This window comes from Suricata suricatta, chromosome 3 (genome assembly GCF_006229205.1).
Source record: "Suricata suricatta isolate VVHF042 chromosome 3, meerkat_22Aug2017_6uvM2_HiC, whole genome shotgun sequence".
NCBI lineage: Eukaryota > Metazoa > Chordata > Mammalia > Carnivora > Herpestidae > Suricata > Suricata suricatta.
Genome location: NC_043702.1, coordinates 119,834,184 through 119,852,625, shown reverse-complemented (window position 1 = coordinate 119,852,625; position 18,442 = coordinate 119,834,184). Strand labels below are relative to the sequence as shown.

Below are 18,442 nucleotides of genomic sequence, written 5' to 3'. Positions count from 1 at the left end.
TGAATTAATGGCTTACTTTTCCCCTCTGCTATGTATACACTCACACTTTGTTTTGATAATTTTGTTTTGTGCAAATTGCCCTTAAACTGTATTATTTTTATATTTGATATAGATACTAGAAGCTTGGAAAATTGATACTTTACTTTAAAAGTTAAATGAATTTCTTCCTAACTGAACTTTACAGTAGTTATGAAATGCTGCTTTGTGTTTTAAACCAGATGGAGTAGATCATTAATTTCAGCCAACCAGAATGTCTTAGTTCAGTAATAGCAAGCAGCTGTTCCTCACATATTCAGATATTCATGAAGTGAAATGATGTAAAATATATATGATATAAAGTTTTTTGTTAACAGGAATCAGAATTTTTTGGAATCAGATTTCTTGCTTTGAAGATTGATAGCTAGTTTTCAGTGTGAATCAATTACTAGTGTCCAAAACTGAATGAAACTTTCAACCACCTCAGTATTCAACTTTCTTTTAATACTATTAGAATTTTCAGGACAAATTTTTAAAAATTTATACCACATTCCCAAAATTGATTCATTTACATTAACCTCTTAAAATGAAAATCACAAACATTTTTCTGAGGCATTTTATAATTAAAATGTAAAACTTATGCTTTTGTGGGAGATCTGAATTATATATGTATTTATATATTAAAGTTAAGAAACAGCTACAGCTGATGGAAAAATAAATAAATTTAAGCATATGAGGAGTAGAATATTATCATTAGTTATCCTCATGGTTGTTTTTTTTTAATCCTTGTAGCCTGATGAGATGGTAGACTTTTGATAATGGAGATTACATTGCTATGAATTTAAAGATAAAGATCTTATATCAAGCCATCTATATTATTTTAGTCTATTGTTTTACCTCATTCATTTTCCATGACTAAATGAATCTTTGTGCTATCTCTCAATATGTGTCATTAAAATTTGGATAATACCAGCCTCTTGTCTTTTATTGTGTGTGGTTGTTTCTTCAGAAACATCAGGTAAATTTGTAAAACTGCAGATTCATTTGAATGCTTAAGCCATCTTATTTAAGTCTTTGGTCTCCATGAAAGGTGGTTTCTGATAAAAGCAGCCTTAGTAACTTTTCAGCCACAGAGGTTAAGCTAAGTGGCCCATGATTCCCTGGGTCTTATCTTTTACTTTAAAATGAAATAGCATTTGCTGCTTTCTAGACATTAGTATTGCCCTCTATGTTTTCAGACAGTTAAATATATCAAAATATGGGTTTCTCTCTTGTTTTTATTTTTAAAAGGATTTTATTGTTGTCATATGAAACTAGGAATCTGGTATCTCCTTTAGTTACAGTATTTTTGTTCCTTAGAGTCTAAAAGAATTGTGATTGTAATCACTGAGTAATTTCCTCTTCCATCATAAAAATGCTGCCTTTTGCTGTAAGCACATTCACCCACAGTTAAAGTATAATTTATAAAGCTGAATTGCTACTACATATTTCTAAGTGGCTTTTTACTTTTTTGTTGTTGATGCTGTTCATCAGTTTGCTAAATCTTATTCATAGCATTTAATATGTGGGTATATTTCTGGAATATGAAGCTGACAGTATTTTGTTTCCATCTCAGGATTATTGTAAAGCCATAGTTTTAGGATAATAGTTTATATAAACTATTTTCATAGTTTCTGTGACATCTCTTATGAGGTATAGCCCAATAAGTTATGATTTATCTATTTTAGTTACTCATTTCTTTTTCTCATTCTCTTCATTACTGATACCTATTTACTCCCACACACAGTTTCATTTTTGGCTAGTTCACTAAGGAGCCCAATATTATGTTTTCTCTTGACTTTAAAAAATAAAGTTTATTTTAGTAACAATGTATAAGAAGATATTCAGGTTTTATATAGTTTGCCTTTATTCACAATGTCTATAAGCCAGTTTTTTAACTGACTTTCAAAAATCAGAAAGTTCATAAATTATCTGTGCTAACAATAAATTTGCTTTGATATCATCTTTGTTCCAGTACATACTCCATTTTACTCATAGTCATAATTATCATTACTGGGAGCACCTCAGAAAGGTGTGTTGTATAACTGTGGCCTACAAGATTTCATACAATTTAATAACCTAAATGTGTATAATGCTCTACAGCTTACGAGGTGCTCTGGTGTTTATCATCTGTCTTGTTTGTTCCCTGGTAGTTTGAAAGCCACGTGAAATTCTTTGGTTCCTTAGTGCTATCTTTGAATCAAGGTTAGAGTAGGAGCTTTGGAAGGGCACTCTTAGATTTATCGGGACTTTGTAGGCAAGAATGTATGATTCCTTCTTATTATTTCTGTAAAAGAATTAATTTTGGATGCAGAACACTGAGAAACAAATAGGGTAGTTCCAAAGAAGTTGAGGTGTTAGAGTTGAGGATTTTATTTATTTAAGGTATAATTTAACTTTTATTCCTCTTCCTAGTAAAGAAAGGTTGCCCATAAAGTCAGAACTGCCTAAGTTTTGTCAAGGCATTAAAGGGCACAATAGAAGCTATAGTTTACTGAATGAATTGCTGTGCCCTAAGATTATTAGAAATCAATTTCAGAAGCATAAGTTTATTCCTTCTTACTTACGTAATGTCATGGTTATTATGTAATCCTTATTGTATTCTGGGTTTATAAAATTGCTGACTGAATCTTTAAACTCAGACGTATTTAGTTGATCTCTATTTGATGAGCTCCGAGCCTGCAGTCTCCTGTGTTCCCTTTATCCTTTTGCTACTCATTTTCCCTTTGAAGACAGTGCGAGCTCCAGGTCAAAATGAAGATGTTGAGAAATTGACAGCAGTGTTTCATTTAATTTCTTCTTCTTAATCTGGCTTACTTCATTAGGTCATGTAGCATAAATTTTAAAATATAATTCCAGTATCTTATTATTTGGTTGTATTCATTTTCTGAGTATTAGAATCTTTTATTCTACTGGCATGCTGAATATCTTTGTATTCATTTTCAAAGTGTGATATGTATTTTATCTTGGCATTTTACTTAGCTATGTTCCTCTGAAATTGGCAGATTTCTTAAAACTTGATCTTCAGTTCTTTGGCTTTAATTTAACAGAGGAATTTGTTGATTTTTGTGACCTTAACCTTGTTAATTTTAACCATGCTCCTAGGAAGTCTTTGATTCAGATAAAAATTTTTTTTTTAACTGCTTAGCTCTCAATCTGTTGTATCCTGGCATTTTCCATAATTTCATTTTCTATAACTTTTTTGTGTTTAACTGGTCTTTTCACTTATTAACATTTAGGGGACATAGAAACTGGACTAAATACTAGATACTTTCAAGCTACCTCTTAATCATTTAAAATTTACTAAAGTAATAAGAGAAATACCCAAGATATTCATTAGCAATTCAACAACTATATAATAATACAAATCTTTAGTTTATGATATGTAACAATGGGTATATGTAACAAGTAGGTAGGTCAGAAGTCATATGGAAGTACAAATCACCTCACTATTTCCTAATTCTGCCATTCACTTGATTTGTAATAACTTTACTCTTCAAGCAGATTTTGTCATTTAATCGCTACCTATCTTTCAAGACTCAAATCAGTTTCACTGGTTCCTCCCTCCTCTCCAAGAAAGGTTTTCTAACCCATACAGAACACAGTAATCTCTCTTCAGCTTCCTCTGCCTCGAGCGCTCATTCAGTACATACATTCATTCTTGTTGTATATCATTTATTAATGAAATGTGTTATTTAATTGCATCTTAAGTGTTGGTCTTACATTTCACTTAATCTAAAATTCTTAAAAACAGAAATTGCAATTTTTTTGTATTTCCCACAGAACCTAGCAAAGTGTTATGCAAATGGTAGGTGTTAAATGATCATCTGGTAACTAAATAATTTTGCTTCCTATGTGCCAGGTTTATAAACAGTGTTGTGAGTATGACCTAGGCAATATTTGTCTATAGGTCACTTAACAACCCCGAATACGTTCAGAAAAGGAAACTTTAAAAACCTGAGAGCTTTCCAAATAATTATTAAAAAGCCATATACTGAAATATATTTGTTCTATGCCTAGAATGACTCTGATGACATCACTTAAAATTTTTTTCCTCAAATTCTTTTCTTATTCTTAACTTACTTGTCATTCTATCAGTAGTAAGTTATCTTGTTTCTTAGACTGGAGCAAATAAGAAAATAGTATCACTCTAAAATCAGCAAGAGGTAATAATAAAGAATAAAGGAGGGAATAAAAGGAATAAAGATAAAGGAAAAGAAGCACTTTATAAGCAAAGAAAAAGAACTCAAAAACTAACAACTAAAAAACTACTAAAACTAATTAATGAGTTTAGTAAGGTTGTAGACACAAGATCATTATACAAAAAACAATTTTACTTCTTTAAAAAAAAAAAGTTTATCTGGAGAAGAAGAGGGGAAGGACAGAGAAAGAGGGAGAAAGAGAGAATCCTAAGCAGGCTCCACACTGCCAGCGCAGACCTGATGCAGAGCTTAGTCGAACTCACAATCCTGAGATAATGACCTGAGCCAAAATCAAGAACTTAACTGACTGAGCCACCCTGGTACTCCTGACACCATGCTATTTAATGTCTCCTTGTCTTTATTCATTCTGTTTCCTTAGCCTGGACCATCCTTACTGTCCCACACTACCTTATCTCACCCCTTCTCTTTTTCTTTTTTCTCCAAAGACTATTAAGTCCCTTGAAGTCAGAGATGTCTTATTAATCTCCGTGCTAGTATTGTACTACCACATAGTAGATGCTCAAGAAATGTTCAGTTGTTGTGTGTGTTGTTATGAGCACTTAAGTAAGTGGCATCTTCTGCTCATATTCCCAGAGAGAGCAGCACGTCATGCTAACATCTCTCTTTCCAGGTTAAATATATAGATTATTTTCTATTGTGTTGCTTGATATAATAGTTTCCTTCTTATTCCCTACAAATATGTTTCAATAGTTACCAATTTTCCTTCTTTCTAGATGGATTAATTGCCTCTGAAGGAGCCATAAGTCCAGATTTCTTCAATGATTATCATCTTCAAAATGGAGATGTAGTTGGGCAGCATTCATTTCCTAGCAGGTAAGTAGTCAGGAAAAATCTAATATATGGTGTTTTCCTTGTTTTTGAAAGGCTAGAAATCTCTTCACTCCCCATTTCTCTATCTTTTTTTCATTAAAGAGGACAAAGTCCTCAGAATGTTCAAGAACATGCTTGTTTTATTTTAAATTAACTTATGAAGTCACATATTCTGTATTTAAAAAATGGAGATGACAGATCTGAAAATAAAAGTTCTTCATTACTTTGGAAAATACAGGCTGTCCATTGAAATAGACAGTACTTTTTCCAAATTAATGATCTCAGATTCTTTCCTAAGTGCTTCCCAAAGCCAGTAAAATACAAGAACACAGTACATGTATTTTAATAATTATTCAGACATCACTTTAAAAGCTGATTAAAAACTGTTCTTTCCTGCATGGCATTCAAAATATTTTTTAAAATATGGCATGCCAGCATTGTTTTACAGTTATAATAAAGATTCCGCTAGCAGATATCATACTTCATTACTGGTGTCATAGATTTTGAAAATTTTATCAGAAAGTGTGTACAATATTTTCTCCTTCATATTCTTAGAGATGAAATATTTTAATTTAGTTTGATTGTTGAAATTTCACATTACCCTGGTTTGATGAATGGTTGGGTTCTTATTCTTTAAAATTATTGATTTAATTTCCTCTTCTCAAATTCTACTTTTCATTAACATAAATTATGTTCTCTTTGAAGGATGTGTTTCATGTGTTTTTTTACATGAAAGAATACAGTTGTGACCAATATGTTATAATTCTTAATGATCACTTATATATAATAAGCCATTTTAATCCAGTAATTATTACTGCAAGCAATATTGATCATCGACTGTGTATAATCTATTTTACAGATATTCATCATATATATTCTAACCTGCAGAGCAATGTTTTAAAGCAAGTATTATAACCATTTACAAATGAAGAAATCAAAGCTCTACTAATATTATTTTAGCTTAAATAACCAACTCTCACAAGTAGGGTGGTAGAGAAAAAAATTTGAACTCTGGTCTGTATATCTCCAAAGCTTATAAAGAACATGATACCTAATTTGGAAGAAAACAAGCATACTATAGTGACTTTTAAGTGTGTTTTTTTTTTAACCACAACATACTAAGCAATACATTTTATATTGTAACTTAGTGCATACATACAGATTTGTATATATATATATATATATATATAAACATACACATATATATTTGTTTATATACATATATATACCTATGCCTGAAAGTAAAACAAAAATTTTGAATGGTAGTAAGAAGGAATTCTGTTTTATCCTATTCTGTTTCATTTTTGAAATGCAGATTGTAACCTATTGTGTGATTTCACAGTTCACTAATGGTTGTGACCCAAAGTTTCAAAGCATGGTGGAAAAACATAGGAGTATTACATGAAATGTGATATAACATTATATACAGTTCAGTATTTTGTGGTGGATTTTAAATAAATAATAACAATTAAGAAATAGTTTCATTGGTGACTGGATTGTCATGGTAAGAAACTCCTTGCCTTAGGACATACAAGTTAAACATGACTGAACATCAGAAAGCATATGGCTTTTGATTTCTTCTGATGTTTCTGTCTATATTAGCGAATTATTTCAGTAGAGGCTCTGTTTAATCATCGTAACTACTATACTCCATCATGTGACAATTCACTGTAAAAATGTTTTCTGAAACATAGTTGGAAAAGGAAGAAATGATTTGGGTATATAATCCTAATTATTTATATTGAAGATTTTTGCCAATAGCATTTTACCAGATTAATTTGCTGCTGTATTTGTTTCACTGTGGCACATACTTGTTTCACTGTTTTGTTCACTATGAACAAAAACATTATTTTGGTGTCTCCTGCAGATATTGCCATGCTAAAGAAAGCAGACTGATATTAATCATACACTACTTATTTCAGAAAGACTTGCTTTAGTTTTTTATGTAGTTATATAAATGATTATGTATAATCATGTAATTATATGATTAAGAACCTGAACACTTTCATTAAAATTGAGCATTCAAAACAGTGACCTTCTGTGATCAATTCAGCAAAATCTCTCATTTCTGGTTTTCAGAAATGGTCATTTTATAAAACAATAAAAATGTTTTGAGAGATGGTGGTACTCAATGAACATACACTCTGTCCAAAGATTTCAGGATTTTATTCCTCAGTTCTGTTAGTAACTTTTTTGAAAAATGACTTTGGGGAATCCTCTTACCTTTGTACCTTCAGTTCCTTCTCAAGGGCAAAAATATTTAAGTAGTGTCTTTTACATCATAAAAGACACATCACAGTAATGTTGGCTTAAAGGATTAGCTAACAAAACTTACTGTAGACTATTTTTTCAAATCAAAAGAGTGAAATACTTATTTATTATAATCATTTTGATTTGAGAATTATTTAACCTGTAAAAAGAACTTCCCCTGAGAAAGTTAAGTCTTTCATCTCTTGTCTTTTGTAATTTTTCTGGCCTTACATCATGTAACTGTATCACTTTCTCTTTATATTTCCAGAAAAAATAATTTATAACGAATTTCCTCAGTTTTTTATAGGTAATAGGTCAAAATAAAAAGGGACTCAATTGTATCAGCAGAAATACAGAGAAAGTACACAATATAGCCAAATACTCATAGTTGCCTTTTGTTTTATTGACCTACTGTGGAATCATTTATTCTTTATTTTATTAAATCATTTTTGGTTGGTTGGGATTCTCTTTTAATAGGATTTTTAGGCTCTTCTTTGATAGTAACAAACCATGGATCTTAACTCTGGCTTACTTTTTAATTCTGCAGAGATTAAGTATTTTAAACTGCTACATAATTATTCACATATTTTGGCATGATAATTTTGCTGCATAATGTCCCAGATGTGAAAGTTTAAACTAATGGCTACTTTTGGCTTCTTATATCCAATAGGTAAATATAAAGCCTATTAGATCAAATAACATTGACTTTACAGTACTACTTTTGAAACTTTTTACTTTAACAAAATAGTAGTATTTTAAACAGAATAGGAATTTTTTTGAAAAATGTTAACAGAGACCATTGGATTCCTGTTCTTCATGGCCAGGGACAGCTTCCTGAGGATATGCAGACTTAACGGGCAGCAGACAAATTTGGGTTAGCTATGAAAGTGTAGTGTCTCGATTGATTTCTGAATATTAAAAAGCTGATCCCTTAAATACTTCTAAAACAGAGGACATGTTACCTATTTTGAGAGTTTTTTTTTTTTTCTTTAAACAGGGAAATTGTCCAGATTACTTACCACGTGTGTTTGATAAATAAGCACTGTTGAGTTACCTGGAAGAAGAATTATTTTCTAAGTTTATTATTTATTTTGAGAGAGAGAGAGAGAGCATGTGCGCAGAAGAGGGGCAGACAGAGAGGGAGAAAGAGAATCCTAAGCAGGCCCCATGCTGTCCACGCAGAGCCCAACGTGGGGCTTGAACTGTGAGATCATGACCTGAGCCAAAATCAAGAGTCATATGCTCACCCAGTTGAGCTACCCAGGAGCCCCTGGAAGAAGAATTTTTTAAGAATTAATATAAAAACTGTGAATTTTTATCTTTATCATTGCTTTTAATGCTTTAACACATGAAGCACAGGGACAGTGCCAAGTGGCACACTCTTCAGCCAGTATCCCTGGCTTCTCAGTCTTTGTGGTTTTATATGTGCGTTTGAGTGGGTTCAGGTAAAGTACATCATCCCATGTTCCTGAAAGGCAAAGAGTAAGTTTCTAATTTGTATGATACGAAGTTTTTAATTGTTCAAAGAAAAATTCTTCACTTTATTCCTAAAGTGACAAAGTTTAGTAAACAGACAAATCTGTGAAAATGGGGACACTGAGCCAGATTTAGAGAATTGTTTAAACCATTCAAATTGGTATTTTTCTTAAAATCCAAGTCAGGGGGTCCTTCTTAACCTGAAGCCTACACTTCTGTAATATAGCAAGGCAGTTTAATTGGAAACAGTGAAAATTGTTAAGTTCATCTATCCTGTTCTACAAGGGAGACTGGATGTTTGATAAAATAGATCCTGGACAGCAAATCCAGGGCTTTAGACATGTGTCACTATCAGTTTGAACCTTTTGGCGCCAGAATTTCCCGACATTTCAAGGTGATGCAAAACACATTAGGGCTCTCAGGCTTAGCTATAGAGTTGCCAGTCCCAGAGGGTTAGATGTAAATCTTCCCCCCCAAAAAGCTGAACTGGTGTTAGAAAGTAAAGTGGAACTTGCTATTGAAGCTAATTAAAAATAATAGGAGTAGGACTAGCTTTTTCCCCCCTTCTATACAATATATCCATACCATATTTTTGGACCGTTTTTTTATTATAACTCTTACTTTTCAAGACTAACAAGAACCTCATGTTGAGTATTTTTAAACTGCTTCCAGCTTTTACAAATCAGTTTTTGTTGCAGTAAAAATGGTCCATTTTTCTTTTATAGGAATCCAATTTTCATAAACTAGAAAAAAAAATTGCAGAGACTGCTTAGGTTTCCTTGGGGCTTTGAAAAATATTTTTCAGAGGGCCTGGAGTTCTTCTTTGTGGTTGGCACAGTGATGTCATTGACTGACCATTTCACTGGAGTCAAAGACATTATCTGAGCCATCTGATTCTCACACTTTCATTTTCTGTACCTAGCTTATGTAGCCTGCCTCTTTTTCTTTGAATACTTGGACATTAGCTTTTCTGTTCATTTTATGTACTATGTATTATACATGCACATTGTTTATTCTGTTCTAATTTATTTTTTCAAACATTAAATCACAATTGAAATGGCAGTTGCACTTTTTAAATCCTCCTGAATAGAACTGAAAATTATTTTCTTAATATATAAAAAATGATCTTTCATCCACGGTTTTAAATGTGTAATTTTTCCCTGAGATAAGGACTCTCTGAGTCAAATTAGGCTAATTTCTTCAGCTATAAGGCCACTATGCTATTCAGTCGGGTTTTTTATTTAAAAAAGTAACCTCAAAATCACATATTCTCACTCTAAAAGGCATTGTAGAGTGTTCACAGAACTACATATTACTCTTAGAACTGAATATCACAAGGTTATTTCAAAGCAGTATTCAAAGGAGAAATCAAATTATTGCCTTTGTTACAACCCTTAATTTGGCTAGTCAGGAAGTTCTTTTCTGTTGAGAAGAATGTAAATATGCCTATAAAATTGATACCAATTTTAAATGATAGCCCAAACTCTTCCATTCTAATAAAGTTTTAGCAACCTTCTTTATTGAGTAAGTAGTATAGGGAGTATATGGAAGGATCAAAAGAAAATGAAAAGTACCTCCTAGAAATAGATCCTGTGATAGATCTTGAGACCAACCATTTGTTCAGCAGTATTTTATAGTATGTTATTAATTTTTTATCAAAAGTTATTATAGCTTGGGGCACATGGGTGGCTCAGTCAGTTAAGTATCCGACTTCAGCTCAGGTCATGATCTCATGGTTCGTGAGTTTGAGCCCCGCATTGGGCTCTGTGCTGACAACTCAGAGCCTGGAGCCTGCTTCAGATTCTGTGTCTACCTCTCTCTCTGCCCCTCCCCTGCTCATGCTCTGTCTCTGTCCTTCTCTCAAAAATAAATAAGCATTAAAAAGAACTTTGAAAAATTATTATAGCTTATTATTTATTAATTTCTTTTACTATTAATTTTGCCCAGAGGAGAACATTTATGAGAAGCCTTTAAAAAAACTCCTGACTTTAGTAATTTTTTCCAGATATGGTGGTTATAAAATAAAGTACCCAAATTCCATTTTTACCCATCAATTGCCAAAATTATTTTAATACTACTTCCCACACATAGGAGCATAGAAATACTCTGATACAGCTCTCTGGGAATTAAAATGGATAAAACCTTTCTGGAATACATTTGGTAATCAAGAACAAGATCCTTACATTGTTCATTTCCTTTAACTTCAATTTCATTTCTAACCAGTTATCCTTATGAATTAATCAGAAATAAGCACTAGATAAATGAAATGTTAAAAAAAACAAGTGATTGGGGTACGTGGTGGCTGTTGGTTAAGCGTCTGACTTGGGCTCAAGTCATGATCTCGTAGTTTGTGGGTTCAAGCCCCATGTCGGGCTTTGTGCTGACAGCTCAGAGCTTGGAGCCTGCTTTAGATTCTAGGTCTCTCTCTCTGTCTCTCTCTCTCTCTTTCTCCTAAAAATAAATAAACTTAAAAAAATTTTTTAAAGTGAGTATGTGTAAAAATAAATACACTCAGTTTAGTGAATGTAGTGTACACCTATATAATTGTGGAGTAAATGTTATTTTTAGCACCTGCTTTTGTGCCACATGATTCTGTCCACATAGTTAGATTATATTACTCCAGTGTTCTGATTTAAGCATAAATATCAAGGTCAAAATAAGTAAAAATATATACATTTAGCAATAGATAATCACTTTACATTAAATTCTCCACCTTCTAAAGAATTGACCACAGGGGTACCTGGTTGGCTCAGTCAGTTGAGTCCAGCTTTGGCTCAGGTCATGATCTCGCGGTTTGTGGGTTCGAGCCCCGCGTCAGTCTCTGTGCCTCACTCTCTCTCTCTCTCTCTCAGAAATAAATAAAAACATTAGAAAAAAAATTTTTAAATAAAGAATTGACCACAGAGATCTTTTAATTTGGTTTTTCCATATAGAAAATTCTGTTTTAAAAAAAAGCCATTTACCTATGTGTTTTGATGGCATAAAAGTGAGTATACTACTGCCACATCTATGATTTCTAGTAATGAAAGTCAGTGGTATGTTTGGAGTATTTAGTCATTACATTTATATTCATTTGCATCTATAAAACATTATAACAATAGATTCATTGATTTAATTGTAATATGTAAACATTTTCATTTTAAGACAAGCCTATGGGGTTGGATAACAGACAATATTCTATTTACTTTTAAGTTGCTTTGTTTCAGGGTATATAATTTGGTCTAAAAATATCTAATCTGTGCAAATTTTTATTATAATTGTATTAGGTTACCCAAATAGCATTGTTTTTCATATATGTAAACATGTATATCGAGATTAGTAATTAGTGCTATACCTAGTAATTTTAAGTTCTTCCTCCTTTCATCAATATTAACCAAACTCAAATGTATGGTGAAATTTCTTAAAATGAATAAAACCATTTATGAGAAATAACACTATGTGACAGGCAAAATTATATCTAAGGGTAATGAAATTTTACCCTTAAGCTTGTGGAATAGTGAAAACAGGAGAACAAGAGTAGCGATAGCTCTGTAACACAGTTCTGATGGGGATGTTCAATCAGTGCAAATAAGTGAGTTTTACACTATGAGACTCTTGCTGTAACATAATTCACATTACATTAAATTGCAGCTTTCTTTTTAAATACATAGCCATTCTGCCAATATATTTCCTAATTTCAGGAGGTGACATGTCTTAGGAGCCTTCTAAAAGTTTCAAAGAAAAATGTTTAAGGCTTTTCCTTGGTCTAAATCAGAGTGTACAAAAACTAATAACTTGCACTTATTTATATCATGTATTTCTTTTGATCATCAATAGTGTGCAAAGTAGAAAAGGGAAAGAGTTGTATTGTCTCTCTTTTAGCAGAAGTAGAAATGAAGGCTTAGAGATTTTTAAGGGACTAGTCCAAAATCGTGAAGCCTTTACTATTACACTATTATGGCCTCCAAAAGGCAAGCAGATTTATTAGTCTAACAGGGAACTGTGCTTTATAGTATCTTAGCATAAAGGTTATTAAAATTCAGAGTAAGATATATAGTTTCTGTTGTGCAGCACAACATTGTTTACCTACTTTGCTTTAAGGCATTTGACGTGGTTTTTTGCAAATTGGTGCTTCAGATTGCTTGGAGGCAAGTTGCCAAAAATGTATTAACACATTAAGTAATTAGTTTGCTATTGTTAAATTCTCTTCAGTACTTACTAGTCCATTAAGTTCTCCACAGAATAAAGATAAAAACAAAACAAAAGTTTTCCACAGAAGCTAATCATAAAAAATGAGGATAAAATGAGTAAAAAAAAAAATCTGTCTATAAGGATTAATAGCTCATGCAAATCATTTATTTAGCTAATTACCCAGTGTAAATGTTTATACACATGATGCTGTTGTTTTATATCTATATATGAACCCTCATATGTAGGTCTTAACTGTCTTCTTTGTTCAGACATTTGATAGAGATAGCAGTCTTCCTAGCCTTAAACAAAGGCTTATTCTGCTGCCTGGACACTAATGATTTGCATTTCCCAAGAAGAATTGAATTAGGTTTTATTAGTAAATTGGGCCTATAACTTTTAAGGCCAGATTTTTATTAGATTATCACACATCAGCATTAGCAAATTGTAAACTTTACTGAAACATAGAAATACAAGCCAAAATTCAAGGCTTAGAACCCTGGAAACTTGGGAAGATGTTTTATCCTAGAGAAATTATACTCCTGACTTGTAAAAATATTTTAAGTGATTTACTTTCCTTTGGAAATTTAGAAGCAATAGAAGAAGTTGGCAACAAAACTGCCCTTGTCAAGTTTGTGGTAATTTTCAGTCTGGTGATCTGAGCAGAGTGTTCAGAGGCATACGTGTTAGCTGTATATGAAGTCCAAAGATGCTCCCAATGAAAATGAAATTTATTGTCATTTTATTAGGACTTCTATTTAGAAGAAATCCAGCATAACTGAGTCTATAAATAAAAAAAGTAATCAGACTATGACTAGATCCTATAAAAATGTTAACACATCAATTACAGTGTAGTTTGTACTAGAAGAAATGACACAGAAGTTAATCGAGTCATGACCAGGAAGTTAATTATATCACCACCTTTTAAGAATGCTTATCTAGTATTAAAGCTTGTACATTTTATATGCATTAATTGTATTTCATTGTCTATACAAATATATAAATTAGTCATAAATTTAAATGGAAAGAAAATAGAAAGTCCATAGCAAAGATGACTGCTTTTATGACATATTTGACCTGTGAACAATGCTCTTATTTTTAAAAAAAGGTTTTTTAAAGAGAATGGGATGTAAATTGCCATTATAAAGTCTTGATTATTGGCATTCTAATGAGACTAACAAAACTGTAAGCAATTTGATAAACACCACCACTCCCTCCAAAAAAAAATAAGAGAGAGGAAAACATATCATGTCTTTTATTTCCTGTAAGTCTAGATTTGGTAATACTGAGTTTACTCCTAAACTCAGAGATAGTCTCTAATTTAAAGTTGATTTTTTTATTTATTGTAACCCATCTGTGTTTTGATTGAATTAAAAGTATTTATGAACAATTGTTAAAAAAATTTTTTTAATTCCTTGTTAGAAATGCTAAACCAAATATTTTTCCTGATTTGTTTTAAAAAACACGAAATCTAGAGCCTATAGGCTTTTAAGTATAGTATTAAGTCCTATATTTTCCATATTTCCCATAGTCCTTCCAGATGTGCTATTACAAATAGCTCACCCCTCAGATATGAGCCATATGGGTTCTGTAAACTGATTTGCACTTATTTTGAATAGGAATTGTATAGATTGCAGCTGAATTAATAAAGTATATTTGTAATTGCCAAATAAATCTAAGAGCAAAATATTAAGCTGTACTAAATGAGAAAAGAATGTGCAAATGAAGACTTGTCTCCTTTAATAAGTTGAGTTGTTACTTTCTCAGGTTCAACCAAAAGAAAAGAGGTGCCCTTTTTTAAAAACATTTTTTACTTATTGTGTGTGTATGTTTTTTTTTTTTAAAGAAAAGGTCTATAAAACTGCTTACAGAAGTATCTAAGACAAAAACAAGGAAATATAATGTTCTAAACTGAGCCCGTCCAAACCACTTGAGCTGCTATGACAGCTCATAAAACTGAGAGTAGTTTTTAACTGGGCTCTGTTTTACATTGCCAAAGTGAATTTTCCTTGCAGGAAGTAGCCAGAGGGTTTATTTAGTTTCCAGTCCATGGCTTTGATCTTTCTGTACTGTCACATCTTGGGTTACATAGCCCTTTTTCACTGCAGTAAATCTGCAACAGTTAATGAGAATAAAATTTCCTCCTCCTTACTGATCGCATGCTGTTAAATGCCAAACCACAGCCAACTGCATATTTGCAAAATTTAGCTACAATGTATGAAAACAGTGCAATCAATTTAATCTTGTTGTCTTTGTAATTCATTTTATTGGGCCTTCTTCCTTTTTAAGTGACCTACTTTATCAAGTAAGTGGTTGCAAAGCCAAACCTGGGAGAAAGATTTAGAATGTTTAATAAACTGAGAGGAGAAAGGTGTGCGTGTGTCAGGGAGGAGGGGTGAAGAAGTGGTGCACATGCATGTGTACCACTGTTGAGATTCAGATTGGGTTTATGTTAATGCTTTTGAAAGACCAAGCCTTATTTTCTCCTCAAATAAAATAGGCTGGTTTGTTAATACTTTGATTATATTGTATATTCTGTTTCAACATAAATTTGTATTTAATGAGTTTATTTATTAATAAGTCAGAATATTATTTTTCACTTTTGATTGCATACATTACTTTTGAGTCTATAGTATTTAATGGAATTTAAAGGATTTCAAAAAATTTGATCTCTACATTATAATAGCTTTTCTTAAAGTAAAAATAACATTGTTGTAAGCATCTAATGAACCATCTCATCAAATGGCTCCTGACACATACTGGTGTGCTGATATATAAATATCTGTTGAATAAACCAATGGAAATTAAAAATCACATAAAGCAAGCTGAATTTTGTACATTATTAAATACATACATCTTCATACTGAAGTACAATAAAATCTTTTTTAATTTTTATTTTTGGCTATAGTGAAATCTCTCCATTGAGGCATTTTTTGATCAGTTAATCTATGTTATTAAATTTATTTCACTTACACATTTAATCTTCTGTCTTATTTTGTAGTTGGCAACTGGAACTTATAGTTCAAGAAATTCACACTTAGAGACCATTTTAGATGATAGCCATTGATATATATATAGTTTATTAATATATATTTACACAGATCATATTTATATATGATATGTTATTAAATATAAAAGAAAGCTATTTTAGTTTCTCATCATTGAAGCCACAGTTACTGTTATAGCCATCTGCTTTCACAGGGCAAAGTATTTCTAGGCCATAAAAATCAAAATGTTGGGATAAATCAATAGTGTATAACATCCATTCATTGATTTGCATTAGTATCATAAAAACAATAACTAAAAGTGTATTGAAACTCAGAATATTTCTAAATTGGAGGCAGCAAAGTCACATCTGATAAAACCAAGAGAGGAACCACTTTTGGGACAGTATCAGTTGTTAGATACCCCAGTAAGAAAGGAGGCTCGGAAAGGAGTGGTATGAAGAGTGTAAGTGAAATAAATAAAAGAAAGGTGCTCTACTGCCCGAGACCTTCTCAGCAGATGTTACATATAATGTAGAAATGTCGAACTTTAAAATTTTAGTTTTCTTAGAATTACTATGTTTTCAGATAAGGTTATCTAGGTGTACTTTCACTGTAATATCATAGTTTGCATGTGAAAAAAATGATTGAGGCTAAAACAAAATTTTAGACTCTGTATGGAAGGCTGCTTTATAATTTGTTTTTCCACAACTTTAAATCTGCATCAGACCATTAGTCCATAAGCCCCCCAAAATTCTGGATTTGAGGGTCCACAGAAAATTTCTGCACAAAATAAACATTATTTTTTTAAAGTTTTTGTTGTTCTTAAAAAAAATAATCTAGGGGCACCTGGGTGGCTCAGTCGGTTAAAGCATTGGAGGTCCGACTCTTGATTACTCTTGATTTTGGCTAGGTCATTATCTTGTGATTGATTCCTGGGTTTGAGCCCAGCATTGAGCTCTGCATTGACAGTGCACAACCTGCTTGGGATTCTCTCTCTCCCTCTCTCTCTGTCCCTCCCCCACTCATGCTTTCTCTCTCAAAACAAATAAACTTAAAACAGATTTTTAATAAAATAAAAATCTAAACAAGTAAAGCCACTCACAAAAGTGTTTCTGGAACATGAACAGTCAAGTCCAGTTTGTTTGTTTGTTTTTTACGTCTTTTATTTATTTTTGAGAGACAGAAAGAGATAGCATGAGCAGGGGAGGGTCAGAGAGAGAGGGAAACACAGAATCCAAAGCAGGCTCCAGGCTCTGAGCTGTCAGCACAGAGCCCAACGCGGGGCTCAAACCCACAAACCCTGAGATCATGACCTGAGCCGAAGCCGGACGCTTAACCAACTGAGCCACCCAGGCATCCCTCAAGTCCAGTTTTAAATGACATTACTGGAAAGGAATAGAAACAATGCAGGCTTCAATACCACTGAGAACTTAATCTTTATTCTAATCCTATTACTTGGAAAGTTATTCTCTACAATGATTTTGCATCTGTCTACAGTCAGATATGTTGATTAATAATTATGATGTGTATTGAAATATATTTGCTGAGTTCCAGGCAATATGCTAATTGCTGTTTATTATATTCCTTATCTCATTTAACCTTAACAGCTCAGGGAAGAAGGCTATTATCAAGGAAACCAAAGCTCGTCAAGTTAAAGAACTTGCCCACAGGTTATCATCCACCACCTTATCTCTTCTCTTACTTTTACCCATCTTTCTTTATTTCCTTCTGCTAGAATGAAGGAAATGTCCTTTTATTCAAAGTGCAGTCAGTTCCTTTTTCTCTCAAGTCCATCCCTTCTGGCCTTCTCAAGGACTTCTTTCATGTCATCGTTATTTTCTCCTATATTGGATCATTCCTGTCAGCATACAGACATAATCTGGAATCTCCCTAGTTAAATTCTCTTTGGCCCCACGTCACATTTTAACTACTGCTCATGTCTCACTTCCTGCAGAGAAGGGAAAGACTCCGATGTACTCCTCAGTTTCTCCAGTCTAGTTAAAATCATCAGTTAATCTTCATGTTGCCAAATCCAGTGGACCTTTCTCTTTTTTAACTCAGCAGTGTTTGCCACAGATGTCAGGGTCCTGTTTTTGAATCTCTCTTCTTTCATCTCAAAATACCCCATTTTTCTGATTTTTCTCTAAACACTTTTCCATTCCTTCCCAGTGTTCTCTGCTGGATATTCCTCCTCCCCTTCACCTTAAAACAGTTACTCCCTCCTACAGTGTTGGTGGGAATATAAACTGGTGCAGCCGCTCTGGAAAACAGTGTGGAGGTTCCTCAAAAAATTGAAAATAGAACTCCCTTATGACCCAGCAATAGCACTGGTAGGGATTTACCCAAAGGATACAGAAGTGCTGATGCATAGGAGCACATGTACCCCAATGTTCATAGCAGCACTGTCAACAATAGCCAAAACATGGAAAGAGCCTAAATGTCCATCACCTGATGAATGGATCAAGAAGATGTGGTATATATACACAATGGAGTACTACATGGCAATGAGAAAGA

At 32.7% G+C, this 18,442-nt stretch overlaps 1 protein-coding gene across 2 annotated transcripts in view; it reads left to right on the top strand.

Annotated features, from left to right (window-relative positions):
* The window catches only part of KIFAP3 (kinesin associated protein 3), a 152,312-nt gene that overhangs the window by 118,638 nt on the left and 15,232 nt on the right, over positions 1-18,442 (top strand). For both annotated transcript variants that reach the window (XM_029935002.1, XM_029935003.1), the window contains exon 19: positions 4,952-5,051. In XM_029935002.1, coding sequence (XP_029790862.1) covers positions 4,952-5,051 — 100 coding nt within the window. The remainder of the gene's footprint in view (positions 1-4,951; positions 5,052-18,442) is intronic.